Source organism: Colias eurytheme, chromosome 26 (genome assembly GCF_061535395.1).
Source record: "Colias eurytheme isolate Ceu_HAF_F1 chromosome 26, ilColEury1 Martin Lab GWU primary, whole genome shotgun sequence".
NCBI lineage: Eukaryota > Metazoa > Arthropoda > Insecta > Lepidoptera > Pieridae > Colias > Colias eurytheme.
The window spans coordinates 9,142,061-9,163,869 of NC_143005.1; the positions used below are offsets into that span (position 1 = coordinate 9,142,061).

Genomic DNA, 21,809 nt, shown 5'->3' on the forward strand with positions numbered 1-21,809 from the left:
GCGAACCGATAGTTTATAAAGATTTTGAACAAAATCTGAAGTAAAATGCCTATCTTGTGTCATAAAACTATTTAAAAATAATACAACAAAAAATAAGAAAGACACTGGGATCACGTACCATCACTAAGTATCGTATTATTCGAAATTTCTCCTTTACTTCGAAAAATTTTTCTACGAAAATCGACGACGCCATTCAGTGTTGCCGTACTGCATATCAAAAAAATACACGTGGTTGAGGAAATCTTTTAGCAATAATTTGAACTTTTTTTTTCAACACTATTACGAACACATGTATAAAAAAGTATAATAACAATAATTTATTTCTGTTTAACCATGTTTAACTGACTCATATAATGTTTTTTTTTTTATTTCCGCTTTTTTACTTTTAAACAACCTTTATGACTATAGTATAGTAGCGTCGCAAGTGGATTTGAGTCGCATGTTCATGGATTCGATTCCCGGCTAGGTCAGGATGAAAAAAAATATTTTCAAACTTCTTTCCAAGATGCCAGATTTCCCATTTATGAGGTAAAATTTATGTAGCTGGCAGCTCAATTCTTCACACACACTAGCGTCTTTACAAATTGCCTAACACACACTACAGAAATGAGTTGCCGCACTCACAGAACTATTGTTTTTAGGTGGGGCGGTATCTAGTCGTAGCGCGCGCGCGGAGACCAATTCTTAATCTAAGGCCTATTCATTACAATCAAACAAACAAACAAACAAACAAAGTTTTCCTCTTTATAATATTAGTGTAGATTATGTGCTATTTATTTTCTACCTTTTTTCTGATTTAATTCCTCCCTGAACAGCAAATCCATATCTCCAGGTGCTAGACGACAATAAGAAGCTCTGTCTCTCAAGCGGCGAAATCATGAAACTCACAGACAGACAGCGTATGATCTTTGAAGTAGCAGATCTGGCTGTGGCATCACCAGCCACGGTGTCGCGTTGTGGGATGGTGTACTTGGACACGAGGGTCGTGGGTTTGCAGCCGCTGGTGAACGCGTGGATGAAGAGCAATTTGCCACCGGTGGGTTATAGGGAGTGTTTCAGTGTCTCATGGACTAAAAGATTTTATCTCCACTAGAACTTGAACATTATTTAGGGATATATGGTTAATGGATATACAGAATTAACTCAAGCTACACGACCACACGAAAACGTGACGAAATGGAGTATTGCATAAATTAATAATAAATATTATGCAAATATTACAGATCGCAGAAAATATTCGCAAACCGCTCTACAACCTTATCACGACATACTTGTACCCGTCCTTAGTGATACTGCGCTCGAAACTTACCGAAATTGTGGCCTCAATAGATTCTTCTCTTGTTCTGAAGTTTTTGGAACTACTGGATTATAGATTGAGGCCGCTGACTGGTAAAGATGATCGACCCCCGCCTGGAGGTGCCTTTCTTGCTATGATGCGTGAGTTTGTATATTATTAATTCTTATTTTATTTGTAAACAGCTACTCATTTAATAAGTTGTAAGTTTGATGTCATCATATTCATCCAAATTGTTTTCCTTTCATTCAAATATTTCGAAATTTTATTTCCAATAACAAGGCGTTGTTGTAATTTAAACGCAATTAATTTCTATATATTGTGTCTGTTAAAAGTTGCGTTCATTTGAGTTCTTTTTCTTTGTTTTCACCTAAATATTTTACTGCTTCTTTCATCAATTTCCTCCATATTACCGTTATATTTGTCGTTTAGCCAAACTAGCACCATGCTGGGTGGTATGGGCGGTGATCTGGTCGGTGGGCGCCACGTGCGACCACACGGGTCGAGCTATCTTCTCTGACTTCATGCGCAACCTCATGGAGGAGAGCGGCACTAAACCGGCCTTCCCCAAGGAGGGCAGGGTTTATGATTACACGTGGGTGTTGATAAAATCAGATACGAATATAGAAATATATAAAAACATTGACATAGACTGACGCAAACGCAAACATATAAGGGGAACACGACACACACTGACACTGACATCGACACTGCCACTAAAATTGATACGTATACGAAGACAACAATACAGACACAAATACAAACGTAGAAACAGATACATATGTACATTATACATACGTAGAAACAGACAAAGATGTATGTAGATGTAGTATGTAGATCAACCAACTCTAGGAATATGAATTTGTTACTTAAAATAATTTAGGACAGGAAATATTTTTCATGTACAATTAAAAAGCGAGTATAATATTTCTGATTTTTTGCAAAATTTACTAAGATGGTAAAAATTTTGGGAATGCTAAAAAAATCAGTAAACGTGAAAATACTGGCAAAGATATTGAATATTTAATTTTGATAGACTTCACGATGGTGGATTCACGGATCCAACGGATGATGGTGAGCCAGCAAACCCCTACTGGTATAACTGGATGGCAAATCTGGAAGAGTATGAAGTGGACCCTGAATGGCAGTTTGCTGGTGTGTGTTATATGTTTAAATATGAGATCAATATTTAAGAAATATATGAGAGAAAATCTGCAATTTGTAATAAAAATATAGTACGAATTGTGCGTGTGATGATGAATTGTTCCTTATTTTTACGCACCAGTAAAAGTTAAATAATTGTTCTATAGAGCTCTAAATGTGGTATGTCTTGGCAAGCTTAAGAAAAAACTAGATTATCGACGAAGGATTAATTTAGGCACATGCTTTTCGAGAAATCAAAGGAATAAACATCATCAGAGTTTGTTTTGTCTAGACATCGAAGTGCCTACATTAGACAACGTGCGCAGCGCGGCATTACTCGGCTACAAGATCGCGAACTACAACCACGTTATATGCGTCGGGCCGACCGGCACCGGCAAGACGGTCACCATCAGCTCGAAGCTCTCCAAGGGGTTGCACAAGAAGTTTATTTGTGAATTCCTCGTGTTTTCAGCTAGGACGTCTGCTAATCAGACGCAGGTAATATTTTTATATATGGGGGTAGTTGTAACTTTTGATGTGATGTCTTAAAACCGTTTCAACTTTTACTTTTCAATAATCTATTCCTGTAAATTTACACATGTACAGGATTTAAAAGATGACATATTAAGGTTATAAAATCGAGGAATTAATTAAAACATTTAAAAAATCTATATATAATAGATTTAATCAAGCCTGTCTCGTGACTGCTTTCCGCGGTTTTCAATATTCCTCACACTTTTAAATTGCATCCGCTACGCTTTGTTAAAAAATCCATCCTGTATATAGAAGAAGAAATATTTTTTTTCATCTGAATAAACAGTTTTAGATTTAATCAAAATCAGCTTCGTGGCTTTTTTCCGCGTATTTCAATATAACTCTATTGAATTTCATCCACCACGCTTCATAGAAAAATCCAGCTTGTATATTATATAGAAGAAAGAAATTTTCAAAAATTTCTTAACACCGTTTTATTGTCTCATTACTCTTTTCTGCGTTTGTCGATATAATAATATACTTCGCACGTCCAGTTACAAAAAAAGACGGGTTGCACTCCGGGAGTGCCGGCAGAAATGAAAACGCGCGTAGTAGAGAGGGGATAGCTGTCTACTCTCCATCCGTCTTACGCTTTTTCGATCAGGTCACTTGTCCTGACGCGAATTTAAGATTTTATACCCATTACAGAAAAAGTGCTCAACGCCGCTAAAGAAGTTTTCACTTCAAAATCTGTATCATATACAGGATGTAATAGACAGCAAGCTGGAACGTCGCCGTCGCGGCGTGTTCGGTCCGCCGCCGACCAAGCGGCAGGTGTTCTTCATCGACGACCTCAACATGCCCGCGCTCGAGGTGTACGGTGCACAGCCGCCCATCGAACTGCTGAGGCAGTTTATGGACTTTTCTGGTCTGTTTTACCCTACAGTTAAAAGTACTGGGATCGTAGGTTGAATTTCTTGTCAGTTTTTGCAATGTACAGGAAAAGTTTAATACTTCCTTAAAATGGAAACGTAATTTGTCTATTCTTGTAGTACGTATGAAGTAAAAATAAATAGTGTTCAAATTCAAAATTCAAATTCAAATTATATTTATTTGCAAGAATGTAGTTACAAATTATAGATGTTTTTAATTACAATATTATGTGGCTAATACATTCTACCCATTGATTGGGTGTGCAAATATTGAAAAAGAAAGTTGATTAGTCTAATTATTTAAATGTACACACAATTCAATCGTGTTATATTGTATAAACAATTTATAATGTAAAATCAGAATGATATAATAATAGTTTAAAAAAACTAAAAAACACGCTTTTCATAGAAAACCGAACTAAAAAATAGAAAATTTTATCAAATTATTGTATTGTCATCGGTCCTCAATAAATCTACAAAGTTTGAACGAAATCTGGCCGTTTAAAGTGGGTCAAAATCGCGCCCAAAGAAGTCGGTTACAAACATACAGTCGGTTACAAACATACAGGTGAAGCTAATATAAAGCGTGTAAAAAATATATTGTGTAGTTACATAGCGTTTTGACTCGACTTTGAAATGCATTTTTTAACTCCTGTATTTCCCAAAGCAGGTAAAAATTAAAACTGCCTTGTTTCTATGGTAAAAAATGATATCTATACTGGGCAGGTTGGTACGATCGCACGAACATCGGCGAGTTCAAGACGCTGATCGACGTGGGGGTGGTGGCGGCGATGGGGCCGCCGGGGGGAGGGCGGAACCCCGTCACTATGCGACTCATGAGACACTTCCACTATATCTCCTTCACTGAGATGGAGTTTAACAGCAAGGTGCTGACAAAAAAAGTGAAACTTCTTTATGACCTTAAAAATGTCACTCTATGGCGTAACGCAAAACTGTCACGCGTACGGCGTAACGCAAAAATGTCACGCGTTCGGCGTAACGCAAAAATGTTACACTAAATTTTTGTCCAACCCCGATAAAGAAGTTTCACTTCAAAAATTTTACGGATAGACAGACAGACGGAACAGTTGTAGATCATCCGTTAAATTGGGGCAAAACGATTTGCGCAGTCTTTTATCTTGCGAACGTCTCATGATTGAAACTGTACCAAATTACGTTTTTCCACCTTATGATTTGAATAATTTTGAAACAGTAATATGATATTGAGAACGCATTGTCACTTTCGATCATGTGAATCATTCGGCCAAATGTTTACCTAACTAAATCCGCGTACCCACATCATAATATCATCACATACCATATTTCATAAAAAAAACACCCTAATTCTGGTTTTAAGGTGATCACTATGGTCAAAACCGAAAAACACCTTATACATATTGAATTTTGTTGAGGAAACTGTTGGTACGATTGTCTTAAAAAAAATATATGTGATACTCAAGGATATAATTAACAAAGTGTATTGTTTACTTTTCAGTTTAGAACGGCCTAAACATAAAAAAAATACATACAAATCAACCCCTTTTTGAACATAAAACGCATTTTGTTAGGAAAACGGCTACATATTTATACATGAAATTTATACCAAAAAATATGTTATGATATTTGTAACAATTTGTATTGATTGTTTTTTCAATTTTCATTATTATCGTTAAATTATCAAGAAAAAACTCGAATTTATAATAAAACCCACATAAAACTTCACCTCTATTGCATATTTTCGACGAAATTTGACGGTGTCAGTTCGACTCGGACGGGGGACTGTACGTGCGGTTTTTTTTGCAAAATAACGCTAAAATTCACCGAATTGAATGTTTTGTTAAATTAAACCAGATTGTAATAGGTATTTACATGAGCAGTTCATGAAATGAAAGTTAAAAATAGGTATGTAAAGATATAAAAATCTGTTTGTAAATTAGTTTTGTTTTTGAAAGGCGTCATTGAATAATATCCAGTGTTGATAATTTTTGACAGTAAAATATTATCAGAAAACACATACCTATAAAACAGTAACCAGACTTTCCCTGTGCCTTGAATATTTTTTAAAAAAGATTAATTCATGTTCTATCGTATATTTTAAGGGTCCAAAACAATCCAAAGCCGGGAGATACTGACACAAAATTTTGGGTCATTTGTAACAGGATGCCGGTTCTACAGTGGTCTTAGTACGCAATGACAAAAAGAAAAATCATGGTCAGAACAGTGGTACCGGCAGACTAGTCGCGTGGGCGTTAGTCGAACTCGTCGGATAATTAATAACGGAAGGCAAACGATTTGTAACACAAAAATTTTAGGATTTACCGATAGCCCATAAAAAAGAAGTAGGCGGTAGTTTCATGCCATACTTTTCCGGTGTAATTTACAGCCCACAATACCGACGTGAATGCGTTGATTTAAAAAAAAAAATTCAACCATTTGTACCAAGCTAATTTTTGCACAGGTAATCATCGTCCAGTAGCCATGTACGAAAATCGCCATGCCATACTTTTCAGACAGTTCCAAATGGTCGCCATACCGCCGAAAATCAGCAATTTTGTTTATATTGTATAAAATCATTTAATTTTATATTATTGTATAAAGTCGTAGGAAAGTCAAAACTGACATAAACGTATAGCAACATTTTTAGCCGACGCCATTATAGGACGAAATTCTCAATTCAACTGAATTTTTTGTTGGTTCCGTTACCTCCGCACTTTTAACTGGGTGAACCGATGATTTCTTCTACACTAATATTATAAAGAGGAAAACTTTGTTTGTTTGTTTGTTTGATTGTAATGAATAGGCTCATAAACTACTGGACCGATTTTAAAAATTCTTTCACCATTCAAAAGCTACATTATCCACGAGTAATATAGGATAGGTTTTATCCCGGAAATTCCACGGGAACGGGAACTATGCGAGTTTTTCTTTGAAACCGCGGGCGGAGCCGCCGGCGGAAAGCTAGTGATTCATAAAAATATAAATTATCTTCTTATATATAAAAATGAATCGCAAAATGTGTTGGTAAGCGCATAACTCGAGAACGGCTGAACCGATTTCGATAATTCTTTTTTTATTATATTCCTTGAAGTACGAGGATGGTTATTATGTAGAGAAAACGTAAACATGTACCACGGGCGAAGCCGGGGCGGACCGCTAGTATAACAATAATTCCTTTGCAGTGACTCTCCGAGGAATAAAGAAATAGATTCGTGTTACAAATTTTAAAATCATACATAGAACATTTCCATCGACAAGGTTTTCTGGTATTTTTAATCTACCGCCTGACAACTTAACCTCCCCTCCAGTTGGTTAGTTGACAGTCGATCGCTTACATTTTTTGAAGAGACGATCAGCGAGCCAATTGATCTTAAACAGCCGACCAGTGCGGTCTATAAGTGCCATAGCCGTGCCTTGTGATTTTTGTAAGACTAGCTTTCCGCCCCCGGCTTCGCCCGCGCAGTCAAAGAAAAGCCCTCATAGTTCCCGTGGGATTTCCGGGATAAAACCTATCCAAAGTCCCGGGGTAAAAAGTAGCCTATGTCCTTTCTCGGGTATCAAAATATCTCCATACCAAATTTCATGCAAATTGGTTCAGTAGCTTAGGCGTGATTGAGTAACAGACAGACAGACAGAGTTACTTTCGCATTTATAATATTAGTATGGATTTAAGAAAACTATCAAGTGAATGTATAGGTATATTAAGAAGAGCTGGAACGTCAACACATTTACACATTGCACATGTTAGGCCGGGAGATACTGACACAAAATTTCGGGTCATTTGTAACAGGATGGCGGTCTAGAGGGGTCTTAGTACGCAATGACAAAAAGAAAAATGATGGTCAGAATGCTGGTACCGGCGGACTAGTCGCGTGGGCGTTAGTCACACTCGTCGGATAAATAGCGAAAGTCCAACGATTTGTAACACAAAAATTTTAGAATTTACCGATAGCCCTTAAAAAAGATGTAGGCGGTAGTGTCATGCCATACAGTTACGATGTGACTTACAGTCCGCCATACCGACGTGAATGCGTTGATTTAAAAAAAACAATTCAACCATTTGTACCGGGCTCACTTTTGCACAGGTAACCATCGTCGTGCAGCCATTTACTAAAATCGCCATGCCATACTTTTCGGACGATTCCAAATGGTCGACATACCGCGGAAAATCTGCAAATTTTTGAATTTTTTTTTCTCGCCAAACGATTTGTACCACCCTACATTTTTTTTTCAACAACTCCTGAATGATTATAAATAGAAGTGTGATAATGCCATACCTGTGGGAGGTGGCGAATGTGTATAAGATTTTTTTCTTATTGTAAGATTTTATTCGTAGTTTGAACGATTTGTAGCAGTATGGCACTAATTTTTCCCTCTATTAAAAGTATGACAAATATAATAATGGTCACGTTGCATCATATACTTTCCAAAAATGCCGTACTGGTACAAATCGCCAATTCTTTTAATTTTTTTTTACGTCTTGGCTTAAGTCTTACAATCATCCGCCCCATGTTTGCAATCTGCGATATTTTTTTCTAGGTAGAATTGTATACAAACAAACAGAATATAATGATCCCATACTGTAAAAAAATATTTTACGTATTGTACAGTCGTATTTTTGAAACGTGACGAATAAATTAATTTTCAAGTATGGCAGCACTTTTTCCCCCTGCTAGAAGTATGGCAAATATAATAATGGTCACATTTTATCAAATACTCTCCAAAAATCCAAATGCAATACTGGTACAAATTGTTTGGCGAAAAAAAATTTTTATTGCAGATTTTCGGCGGTATGGTGGCCATTTGGAATCGTCCGAAAAGTATGGCATGGTGATTTTCGTAAATGTCTGCACGATGATGATTACCTGTGCAAAAGTTAGCCTGGTACAAATGTTTGAATTGTTTTTTTTTTAATCAACGCATCGCGTCGGTATGGGGGGCTGTAAGTTACACCGGAAAAGTATGGCATGACACTACCGCCTACATCTTTTTTATGGGCTATCGGTGAATTCTAAAATTTTTGTGTTACAAATTGTTTGACTTTCGCTATTTATCCGACGAGTTCGACTAACGCCCACGCGACTAGTCCGCCGGTACCAGCGTTCTGAGTTCTGACCATCATTTTTCTTTTAGTCATTGCGTAATAAGACCTCTGTAGAACCGCCATTCTGTTACAAATGACCCGAAATTTTGTGTCAGTATCTCCCGGCCTATGTATGTGTCATATTTTGCAATTGTTTATAAATACAGGGTGATGTAATTGGTGTAGTACGAATATCTAAAAATCTATGAAGAATTTTGTGATACAGTAAATGGAAGAATTATAGACTATTTTACAGTATTTAATAAAATCATTTAATTTTTTGTTCATTTTCATTAGAAATGTCAATTTTTCTCACCAAGGTGGAAATTTGGATGATAAGGATCTTGTTAGAAAAATATAAATTTTTACTAAAATCGGCTTTTTTTTTTCAAAAATCAAATTACTAATTAATAATCAGAGTTATCACATTATTAAAAAAAATAAGCCAAACTATACACAATTTTTACCTACTTGATGCAATCCTCAAAGATCATGGACATAGTGTATTGCGCCTTCCCCCATACCCGTAGTATATTATTATTAGTCTGTGCCCATACCATCCAGAACTCAACCCAATAGAGTTACTATGGGGCATAATTAAAGGGAAAGTAGCATCACAAAATGTGAACTTTAACTTGAAAACTGTGGAAGAATTATTTAGAAAGGAAGCAAATGCTATTAGTCTGGATATGTTTAGTGACGTTTGGAGAAAGACGCGAGAACATGAGGAAAAATATATTCAATTAGAACCAAAAGTAGATAATAATTACACTGACTCATTTATAATAACATTAAGAAATTCCGACAACGAAACATCGAGTTCTTCGAGCGATGAAAGTTACAGTGAAGTAGAAGATTACGATTATGATTAAATAGATTCTTCTTCTTCTCTATAGATACTGCTTTCTGAATTGGTGGTAATTGTTAAAACTGTTAAACTGTTATGACGATTCAAAAGTGCTTCTAGAAGAAGTCTACTTGTATAAATGTTTGAGTTTCAGTTTAAAACCAATAGTGTGAAAATTATACAATAAACATGTAACACATATTTGTTAGCGCGTATTGGTAGGTACATATTACGTACTTACTACAAATATAATATTTCTTAGATATCTTTACTCGACCAAAGTCAGGAATTTAATTATTATTTGATAATTGAATGATTATTAATACTTTTATCCAATTGATTATTATTAGAATAAATAATTAACTTCATCAATTGATTTACTTTTAAATTATAATTTTACAGGTAAATTATGAGAGCTTTCATAAGTAATTATATTTGCATATATATAGGTATATCTACAACGCACCCATTTTACAATTCAAGTCTAAAATGAAACTAGAGTCGCATTTATTTTTGAACATACTGTAAGTGAAATTGCATAAGTGTGAGTACTGTGAACATGCCAGCTTTCCCTAATTTACCTATACCAAGTGAAGGAATAATAAAATATGAATTGTCACGAAGGCGTTTTTATTCTACAACCCAACATTCAAATTAGGATTTAAAAAATTAACCCCGAACTAACTACAAAATACATAACAAGTCGAAAAAAACGTGATTTCTTGTCCGTTCCCCTATTTTTTTTCGGTGTGTGTAGGTTGCATGCATAATATATTCCTACTAGGTATGAAGAGATATACAGAGAACGCTAAATACATTTGCCTGGTCACCATTACCATTCGATACACCATGACATGGTAGAGGCCGTTCTATAGAATTACGTCAAATAATGTACTCCATCTTTTATATCTCTGTAGGTGAGATGTTCTCCACCCTAGCCATCATCAGGTCTCCAGAATATAGTAGAGTCCGTGTTGAATAAAATTAATTTCTAAATCGGTGTTTTCTTAACTGTTCCCCACTCTAGAACTTATAATTACTTGCTTAGTCATCTTAAGGTCTCCAGAATGGGTCATGTAGTAGAGACTTTGCTTATAACGGTTAATGTTGAAAGATGAGTCTTCCTACATTACATTTTCAACATACATAGTACACAATATTTACTATTCATAAATGTAATATGTTACTGCCTCTCAGAGAAAACATAAATTAGGTAGAAACCACTAACACATTACGATACAATACGATACAGTATACAATTTCATAATCTTTGGTCACTTTTACTTCAACAACGATGTATATTTATAGAGGGCGGTTAAAAAAACAAATTCAAATGTAGTGACAGAATCATGAAGGTCGTTGAACCATGTAATTGCCTTAAACCAAAGCAATTATATTTTTCACTTTTCAGTATTGCATATTCAGCACGATATTAAAGTCTTGGACGCGAAACTTCGAAAAAGTCTCCATTCGTGAAGATCCCTTCCTCAAAGGATCTATTGATATTTTCAACTCGCTCGTTGAAGAACTGCTGCCAACTCCGACTAAATCACATTATACCTTCAACCTTAGGGATTTGAGTAAAGTTTTCCAGGGCATCTTGATGATGGACCCTCATCTTGTGAAGGTAAATATAGTTCATCTATCTATTTAAACGTAACAATATTTCTTCTTCTCTGTTTATGATCTCTGTCTGGTCACATTAGACACACGGCATAAACATTTATTATTATCGAAGTCACCAGTAATAAGTTTTCAAAGCATTTCATTGTATAAAATTCAATAACATTAATTATCAAAATAATGTAGTGATCATTATATTTAGTTGTTAAAAATTAACTATATTGTAAGCATTGTATTTCAGGATGAAGATGATGTCATTCGTCTTTGGTACCACGAACACCAGCGTGTGTATCAGGATAGATTGGTTAACAGTGAGGATCGCAAGTGGTTTGTCAAGTACGTAAACAGTTAATATTATTATTGTTGATCAAAGATATAATGAACTATGTAGGTTAAATCTTAATTTAATTGCTCAATGGGACGAGCAAAATTGGTTGTTTTCCTTTTACTACTACTAAACTACCCACATCACGTTTTCAGTCAATTTATAGATGTTGGTGTAACTTTTCTTTTCTTGTATCTATTTAAGAGGTTCACGTCTTGATGATCTAATTTTTATCACATTATAAGCATGTAAGTTTTGTTAAATTAATTCGGGTCAAACTTTAGCCACTAGGCGATACAACTGCCAATTCAATAATAAAACAATAGCAAAATGATGAAGCTTCTATCATCACATACAGTCTGCTTAATAAGAAGATCAAATCAGAGTTTGGCAAGAAAGCCAGTGATGTCGTCGGTGGAAGATTGATGCTCTTCGGTGACTTTATGGACATCGGGGCCGATGATAAGAAGTATTTGGAGATTACTGACCAGAATGAGGTTTGAATGGGCGTTATTAACACCCTGGACTAAATAGGAGTAGATTAAAACGGAACAAAGTAATTTAATAAACTATAGAATGCGCAATTTTTTACCTATTTTTATGGGGTTAAGACAAATTAAACAAAACTTTTGTTGAATAATTTATAAAATCTGGTTATAGAATACAGGCCATAAATTTAACATAAATTCACTTTTTTATTAAGGTCACCTTAAAATTCCAAGTTTACAGTTTATTTAAGCCGAATTATTCTGTTCCATTTTGAATACTATTTTATGGTAGATATTTAAAAAAAGGCACAATTTTCGACCCTTTAATAACTCAGGCCCCGGAACCACAGACACAATAGAAAATCTATTGTGTTTTGGACCGATCGGGCCGCTTGGGGCTCAATGGGTTATCGTTTGTAGCTGGACGAAGTGCTAGCCCACTACCTCAACGAGTACAACCTGTCGTCCACTGCGCCGCTCGAGCTGGTGCTGTTCGACGACGCGGTGGCGCACTTGTGCCGGCTCGCGCGCATCATGCGCCAGCCCATGGCCAACGCGCTGCTGCTGGGCATGGGCGGATCTGGTATGGGGATGACAGTATAAAAGATAATTAAAACTCTCTTAAATAGGCTTTTTTAATAATGGCCTACTTTCAACACATGGTCTGAATAAATTAATAAACATTAATTTTCACATAATGTAGATAAACTATTTAGATAATAGAGGTAAAAATGATGATGATGATATAATGATATAATGATAGAAATGGTGATGATGATACCAGTAATAATGAAAAATATTCTAATGATGAAATTAAAAACGATGATGGTGATGGTAACTATAAAGTTTATTCTGGTGGAAGCAGTAATAATGACGATAGTGACAATGAAACTTGTAACGATGATGATACTTTTAAACCCAACATGTCTTTGGCCAGGTCGACAATCGCTATCTCGCCTAGCGGCAAACATGTCAGAACTACAGTGCGTCCAAATCGAGATCACGAAAGCGTACGGCCAATCAGAGTGGCGCGATGATCTCAAGCAAACCATGCTGAAAGCTGGTGCTGACAACAGAGGCATCGTGTTTTTGTTCTCTGATGCACAGGTTCTGTTGTATCTTATGATTTTTTATTCTTAACGATTATAGTGCTGTTTTCAATAACCTTTTTCTTCTGAACTATCGTTTCAGATTCCTACTGATCTACTAAAGAAAGTTCTGTTTCTATTTTTTAGTGTATTTTATAAACCTCAAAAACATTTTGAAATGAACCAAATTAAATGAAATAATTAATATTTAAATCTCATTAAAATATTGTCAGATAACTTCAAGAAAGTTTTTTTTTTTTAAACTCTTTTTGAGTAATTATGGCTTTTTTGTCATATTTCTTACCACTAAAACACTAGATAAAAATGGAGTCGTTCCTCGAGGACCTGAACAACATCCTGAGCTCCGGAGACGTGCCGAACATCTACGAGGCGGAGGACCTGGACCGCGTGTACGCGTCCGTGCGGCACGCGGTCATGGAGCTGGGGCTGGCGGCCACTAAGGGGAACCTGTTCGCGTGCTACCAGCGCCGCGTGCGCAGTAACCTGCACATTGTGGTCGTGATGAGCCCCGTGGGGGAGGTGCGTTCATTATCTATACTAATATTATAAAGCTGAAGAGTTTGTTTGTTTGTTTGTTTGAACGCGCTAATCTCGGGAACTACTGGTCCGATTTGAAAAATTCTATCGGTTTTAGATAGTCCATTTATCGAGGAAGGTTATAGGCTATATTTCATCACGCTACGACTAACAAGAGTGAAGCCGCGGGGGTGAAACCGGGGGTATATTATAGGTAGCAGAAACACGTCTATTTTGTGTTTGTGTTTACAGCAGCTGCTCACACTCTTGTTGTGATAAGGTAAGAAAGATAGATCAGGTAGTTTAATTTGCAAATGGGGTACTCTGAATAAAAGAGATTATAAAACAGTTAATCTTAGTAAAATATTACAAACCTGCAAATGCATGCTAGCTATACAGCTAATAATAAAAAAGAGCGTGTTTGCCGAGCACAAGCGTCAGAAGTGAAACTTCTTTGTCGAGATTCAAAGACACCAAAATTGTCACCTTACTCCAAAATTTTACTCTAAACGCGCCTTAAGTAATTTCACCTCAAAATAAATAAAATACGTCACACAATATCAGTTATAAATAAATGACACCACACGGCAGATATTCCGCGCGCGTCTCCGCCAGTTCCCGTCCCTAGTGAACTGCTGCACCATTGACTGGTTCAGCGAGTGGCCGCGCTCCGCGCTCGACTCGGTCGCGACGCACTTCTTCGACCACATGGAGGAGCTGCAGACGACGGATGAGATTATTGCCTCTATGGTGGTGAGTGCTTTGGCGATTAATTTGATTTATAGCACAAAATATATGGTATGACATGTGTTTGTTCCCGCATGCAGAATTTAAAGTGGAAAAATCTTTTGATCAACCTCAAAACATGTTCTATTTCGATAAGTTTTATTTTTTATTTAATTTTTTTGTTATAATTTTTTATTTCTTTTTGGAAAACCCAATGAGGACTATTTCGAGATTAATTTAGATCCAGTAATATTTCAATTCAGCAATTACAAACATAGTAACATAAAACTAAGTTAATTAGGTTTATCTTAGAAGAATTTTCCTTTAAAAATTTCTAATAAATAATTAAATAATATTCCTCGAAAATTTACCACTCCTACAGTCCGTATGCTGCTTCGTACACCAGAGCGTAGTAGAAGCGAGCTCCCGTTTCCTCTCTCAACTGAACCGCCTGAACTACGTCACGCCGATGTCGTACATGGAGATGTTGGCGGCATACGCGGAGATGTTCAGGAAGAAACAGAAAGCAATACTGCATGAATCCAATGCGTTGAAGACTGGTGAGTGAAAAGCTACGTCACTATTCCATCTTGTTATAGTTTACTGTTGAAAATGATCTTTTGCCTTGTAAAACAATGAAGGTGGAAAAGTTAAGTTCTATGAATTCTGTTTCTGTGAAACTGTATAGCTAAATAGTTCACAATCGGTGTTTTACAATAAAATGACAGTGAAAATGTACAAACAAAATGTACTTGTTTTTAAACAAAATTTAAACATAAAATGTTAGTAGCACACAAATGGCTGATATTAATAGTCCGAGCTTATTTTCAGGATTAAACAAATTGAATCAAACCGAAGTCGAAGTGAAGCAATTGCAAATAGAACTCGCGGAGTTGAAGCCGTTAATGGAAAGGGCGGCAGAAGAAACGAAGAAAGTGATCGACCAGATTGCTATTGATACTGTAAGCTGAATAATAAAACTTGTAAATAATAGTGTCGTGATAACTATAAATAATACTAACTAAATTTAATTTAATGATATTTCACAGGCCATAGCAGAAGAAGCAAGAATAAAAGTAGAAAAAGAACAGGCTATAGCTGAAAAAATGGCAAAAGAAACCACGGCGATGGCGGAAGATGCACAAAGAGACTTAGGTATAATCATTCATTGAAATATTTAGTAAGAAATATTCAGAACTTGGATGTTTCTCAATGTACATAATAAATATTAGAGCTACATTTTGAAGTGGTTATATAGATTAAAAATACCTTTTGTGATAGATAAGATGAAAACACTTTCAATGGTAATATAATGTAGACGTAACGAATGCAAACAAAACGTAAGCATTAACAAAATATATAGAAGCAAATATTGCAAACGCAGCGAAAGCTATCAGGGGTACCGTAAACCGTAGCCGTAAAACTGCAAAGCAATGATCCTACCTAATTTATTTATAATTATATTATAATTAAAACGGTATTACACCAATTACATTAAATTATAGCACATTACATAAATTATAATATTACATTATATGAACATTATATGCGGTTGACGCGTGAGCGTAGAACCGAGGGGTCCTGGGTTCGATTCCCGGTGGAGACGAAAAAAAAAATGTCTCTGTCTGGCAGGACACAGAAGGCTGATCACCTACTTGTCCCTAAAGAAAAATCGATCAGTGAAACAGATGTATGCATAATGCATCTGCCCCTCACCACACTTGGGGACATGGGACTTCACTTTTTGAAGTGTAAACTTCTTTAGCGGCGTTGGACCTATAAAATCTTAAACTCGCGTCAGGACACGTGGCCTGATCGAAAAAGCGTAAGACGGATGGATATCAAACATGCTCAACGTTAATAATCAAGTTTTCACTTCTGCCGGCACTCCCGGAGTGCAACCCGTCTTTTTTTTATTTGAACAAAGTTATAATTAATGCATAATGCATGCGTCCAGACGAAGCGATGCCAGCGCTGCGCGCGGCGGAGAAGGCGCTGCAGGAGCTGAACCGCAACGACGTGGTGGAGGTGAAGGCGATGAAGAAGCCGCCCGCCGGAGTCGTGCTTGTCATAGAGTCGCTCTGCGTCGTGTTCGATATTAAGCCGATCAAAGTAACGTAATAAATAATATAAGAAAACTTGTTTTGATGAAAAACTTTGATTTGCAATATTTGTTGTCAACCAAAATTCCTTTCAACTGATTTTAACAATATATATATATAGAAAAACAAGTTAACACGTTCGCTGCATTACGAGATCTATCAGATACCTTGCAGGACTTTTGTTTTGTGCGTTGAATATAATCGTGTTTTTTCACTCCTTGCGGGAGGATCTAACTTGTAAAGTTCTTTAAGTATGAGTAGGACAAATATACATATTTGCTTCCTACTTAAAGCTGAGTTCAATAACATTAAAAAATAAATTAGAGATGGATTAGGTCCCTAACGCACAGTACTGTAATTATATTCATTCCTTGCGTTAGGAGATATGTCGGTACTCGTGGAAACGTAGGCCTCGTAGACGCAAGAGAGGGAGGGTAGGCGGCGCGGCCGCTGCTTGATTCAGTTTAGTGTTGTCCTAGCATCGATGTGGGAGCTCGCTCGTTTTGGAAATAATACTCGCGTATCTAGGTGTTGATTATTTTTTATAAACAATGAGTTCTTTTAAAAGAAAAAAGTGTAAAAAATCTATTTATTTTGGTGAGATTTCTAACAAACTCAAACTCAAACATTTATTTATTCAATAAGACTTCTTCTACAAGCACTTTTGAAACGACATTCCATATTTTTAACATTTACCACCGATTCGGAAAGCAGTATCTACGGAGAAGAACAAAAAATCAAAGCCGGATTATACTACTGCATCGTCCAGTAAAATAAAAATTTTGGAAAATGTTTGGAAAACGAATTGTTACCATATGCGTGCAATGCAAGCAATCAATTTGCTTACCATGTTTTAATGAAAAACACTTTGCATAATTAATAAAACTATTTCAATCGACAATTACTGACATTCCCATCACTACTTACTACACATATTGAACTATCTTCGGTTGCGGTACGAGATACAATCGATATCTAATTTTTTTTGGTATTTGTAGTTTATTCAAATGTCATAACTGCGTGCGAACCTAGCAAAATATAAAACAATAGACTATCTTTCATCCACAAAAACTTCAACGTATATGTCATTGTTTTCTGGAAGATATAAATTATTTTCAAAACTGTATCTTTAGGAGACTGATTAGGTCTCAAACGCACCAAAGGGTGGGTAAGTTTCGAGATCTTTTAGGTCTCCAAAGCACCAGCGGAAAGTTCTTTGAAAATGATGGCGCAGTGAACGTGTTAAATAAAGTTAAAATTTGTATTTGATTGATAATGAGTTTATTATTTAAATTTATTTCTATATTTACCTAACTATTCTTCCTTTTTATAGGCTATACGACATACGTATTATTTTCACAGGTATTGCTAAAAACAACTTTTAAAATACAACAGTAAAATAAAGCGTTCATTCGACAAAAATAAAAGTCTGCCTTGACAAATGATTGTAACTTCGCGTAACCTATAACGGCACACTTCAATCGCAGGAGCCTGGCGCCTCGTTTGGTGAGAAAGTCCTTAATTACTGGAAGCCGGGCTCCGCGATGCTCTCCGACCCAAGTGCATTCCTGGACTCACTGATGAAGTTCGACAAGGAGTCCATCACTGAGGACATGATCAAGAAGCTCAAGCGGTTCGTCGTCGATCCTAACTATGAGCCGATGAAGATTTCCAAGGTAAGGATTAGTGTGGAAATTGGAATTGGCTAGTGCGTTGGGATTATAGGATAATTTTCACTTTTTTGGTAATTTTCATGAAATATAATGAAATTTTCACTCGATTTAAAACCATCTACTAAGGAATAATCTAGCAACAGTTCCAATATTCACAGATCATTGCTATTTGCATTGTTTCTTTTCTAGTAGGTAGGTACTATCGTTTTAAAATGTTCGTTATCATTGCTCAAAATGTTTATTATGTTTTCATAATAACGTATGTCTTACCGCAATATGGATCGCTTACGAAATATTTTAATGTCATCTATTTTTCAACTGTTCAACTTTAATTGTCGAAATATTTATTTTGTTCATCAAAGCAAAGAAAATATAATAATAATTTATCTTCATTTGTACATCTACTAGGTATCAAAAGCGTGCATGTCTCTGTGCATGTGGGTGCACGCTATGTACAAATTCTATCACGTCAACAAGGCGGTCGCGCCCAAGAAAGAGGCACTAGAAAGAGCTACTAAAGAACTTGCTGCTGTTGAGGGTATGTTTATTTAAGTTTACTTGATTATTAATATTTGATTTATTTTCGATTGAACGATGGGGAAGAAGGAAATGGCAGTTGTCGTGATCTATTGCTATTTGATGAAACCTTTTACTAGGTCATACTGCGTTTTCAATTGTTTTTAAATTGCATGGAGCTTCTGAGTCGTACGAGAGCGAAACGTGATATATTGAAGCAATATTAATATAGTCAAGTATTAAAAAAATACTTAAACTAATATGTAGTCAAGCACAATAGTTATAAGAAAATGTTGAGTCAAAATATCTAAGATTTTAATACAAAAAATTGCTAAAAAGTTTACAATGCTAAAATTACATTTGCTTTGGGTACGAAATTTTGTAAATTTATGTCCTTTTTAGCAATGCTCGCGAACGCAAAGGCCAAGATGCAAGCTCTACTAGAAGGTATCGCGAAACTCAACGCGTACCTGCAGGAGAAAGAAGAAGAAAAGAGAAAGATGGAGGAAGATATCAACCAGTGTTTGGCGAGAATGGATCGTGCTAACAGGTAACTTGTATACTAGTGACTTGATTATTGATGCCAATGAATTATATGGTGATGGATAAGAATAAAAAAATCACAGGAATTAAAAATTCTTTACAGAAATTAAAACTGTGACGAATTTGTGGTTTAAGCTAAGTAAAAAGCATTTAATTGTAATAATATTGTAATCACATCGTACACCGTTATAAATGATAATGGGGGTGGATTTTTTGTAATACAATAATTTTTTAAATCAATATACAGAATTGTATCATCAGCAGATTCTTAACTTAAAAAGGTCAAAGTAGCTTATTAACTTCGGCAGTATAATCAGTTTAATTATTTCTGTCACTTCTATGCTTTCTTTCTGTAGACTTCTAAATGGCTTGTCGAGTGAGCGCGTCCGTTGGATCAGAACTATCAAAGAGTTGGACGTAGCCATCGTGAACCTGATGGGGGATATACTGATAAGCGCTTGTTAGTTGAATTGCTATGTATTTTTTGCCATATACTTCATCAATATTACCAACATATTTACATTCATGCATATTTCACTGAGCACTGATCTAGATTTTATCACACGTGTTGCTCCGAAAGATAGAGATAATAAACAAATTAAGCCCATCGTTGTGAGATTTCAGGCTCGTTACAAAAAAGACGATTTTCTAACACAAGCAAGAAAATTAAAACTAAAGGCCTGTGATATTGGCTATACTGGCATCAACTCTTTTATACACTTCAATGACCACTTGACGAGAGCCAATAAAGTCTTGCTTAAACGCACTAAGGAATTGGCGAAGGAAAGAAACTACAAGTTCGTGTGGGTTAAGAACTGTTCAATCATGGTTCGTCAGGTGGATAACACACCGTTGATTCACATCTCTGATTACAAAGATTTAAACAAGATAAAATAAGTGTACTATTTCTAGCTCAATTAACTTGTTTAATCCTTATTGTAATTTATTTATTAATTAATGGCAAAGTCACGAGAACATCAACAATTATTACATATTTATTCAAATGTTATTTTAAAAATCCGAACGCACTTTTGATTGGTTACCAATGGTCTCTATTCATGTTAATATTTTTTGTTTATTTTATGTGCTTTTTTGAGTATCACTCTCGATGTGGTGATTTTATACATTTCTTGAACAATGGCGTCCCCTGAACTTTCATTTTATTATCAAAATGTACGTGGGCTAAGAACCAAAACAATAACTTTTTTCCAAAATCTTTTATGCTCTGATTACGATGTAATTTGCTTATGTGAAACATGGCTCTTGCCGGGCATATTTGATGCTGAATTGTTTGATCACCGTTATAACGTTTATCGTTGTGATAGAAACTATTCCCTTAGAGGTGATACATTAGGTGGTGGTGTCTTAATCGCCATAAAACGCGAATTATTAATTCGGTCCTCGAATTGTATTGATGTTACAGGTGCTTCTGCTGACATAATAGAAGTATCGTTTACGTTGGGGACTTCTTCCCACTCTAAAATATATCGAATTTATTGCTGTTATTTCCCACATTGCCGTTTGCAGTTTGAAGGTATGACTGAGTTTTTAGAAACGATATCTTCCTCTTATACTAATAACCCAACTGACGAATATTTAATCCTCGGGGATTTTAATATTTCCTCCGCTATATGGGGTGATCCTCAAGAATACCCTAACATAATCAATGTAAATGATCAGGACATTTTTATCAGAGCTATGCATTGTTTTTTAAACTTTACTAATTTCAGCCAGTATAATAGAATTCCAAATAAAAACAATAAGCAACTGGATCTCGTCATTGCAGGGTGCGAATGCTCTGTTAAACATTGTAATGAACCTCTTGTCTTGGAGGATGCTCATCATCCTGCTTTAACCGTTAAAATTGTTGTTTCGCGCGTAAATAATTTACGATCGATCCCTCGTTTTGTTCATGTTTTTCGTGCTGCTAATTTTGATGACATTAACCTTGAACTTTCTCGCTGCGATTGGTCTAGTATGCTTAATTCGGAGAACATTGACATTGCTTTGAATAGTTTCTACGATTACCTATATGATATTATTGAAAAATATGTTCCCAAGCGACGAGTGACTGAGTCCAAATATCCAACCTGGTTCTCTAAATCATTGATAAAAATTAATAAAGAGAAGTTAAAATTTCATAAAAAGTGGAAGACTTATGGAAGGTTAAGTGATTACAATACCTTTAAAATTTTACGTGGGCGTGAAAAACACTCTTATAAAATTTGTTATGATCGTTATATCAGTAACGCGGAAACCAAATTGAGGTTTAATAGTCGATATTTTTGGTCTTTTGTTAAATCTAAAAAAGCATGTCCCGATTTACCTGCCACAATGTTTTTAGATAGTAAAACTATAAGCGACGGTCATGATATCTGCAATACTTTTAACCATTATTTTCAATCTGTTTACGAAGCA

General features: G+C 35.7%; 1 protein-coding gene across 1 annotated transcript in view; it reads left to right on the plus strand.

Moving 5' to 3' along the window:
• The window catches only part of LOC149897331 (dynein axonemal heavy chain 1-like), a 70,222-nt gene that overhangs the window by 31,040 nt on the left and 17,373 nt on the right, over window positions 1-21,809 (plus strand). Inside the window, exons 42-63 of the mRNA XM_090116575.1 lie at window positions 833-1,036; window positions 1,224-1,437; window positions 1,727-1,889; window positions 2,331-2,449; window positions 2,730-2,935; window positions 3,677-3,839; window positions 4,570-4,730; window positions 11,182-11,397; window positions 11,635-11,729; window positions 12,077-12,215; window positions 12,627-12,789; window positions 13,144-13,313; window positions 13,613-13,834; window positions 14,423-14,584; window positions 14,940-15,117; window positions 15,389-15,519; window positions 15,607-15,712; window positions 16,515-16,669; window positions 18,147-18,335; window positions 18,741-18,870; window positions 19,251-19,398; window positions 19,748-19,851. Coding sequence (XP_089972701.1) covers window positions 833-1,036; window positions 1,224-1,437; window positions 1,727-1,889; window positions 2,331-2,449; window positions 2,730-2,935; window positions 3,677-3,839; window positions 4,570-4,730; window positions 11,182-11,397; window positions 11,635-11,729; window positions 12,077-12,215; window positions 12,627-12,789; window positions 13,144-13,313; window positions 13,613-13,834; window positions 14,423-14,584; window positions 14,940-15,117; window positions 15,389-15,519; window positions 15,607-15,712; window positions 16,515-16,669; window positions 18,147-18,335; window positions 18,741-18,870; window positions 19,251-19,398; window positions 19,748-19,851 — 3,538 coding nt within the window. The remainder of the gene's footprint in view (window positions 1-832; window positions 1,037-1,223; window positions 1,438-1,726; window positions 1,890-2,330; window positions 2,450-2,729; window positions 2,936-3,676; window positions 3,840-4,569; window positions 4,731-11,181; window positions 11,398-11,634; window positions 11,730-12,076; window positions 12,216-12,626; window positions 12,790-13,143; window positions 13,314-13,612; window positions 13,835-14,422; window positions 14,585-14,939; window positions 15,118-15,388; window positions 15,520-15,606; window positions 15,713-16,514; window positions 16,670-18,146; window positions 18,336-18,740; window positions 18,871-19,250; window positions 19,399-19,747; window positions 19,852-21,809) is intronic.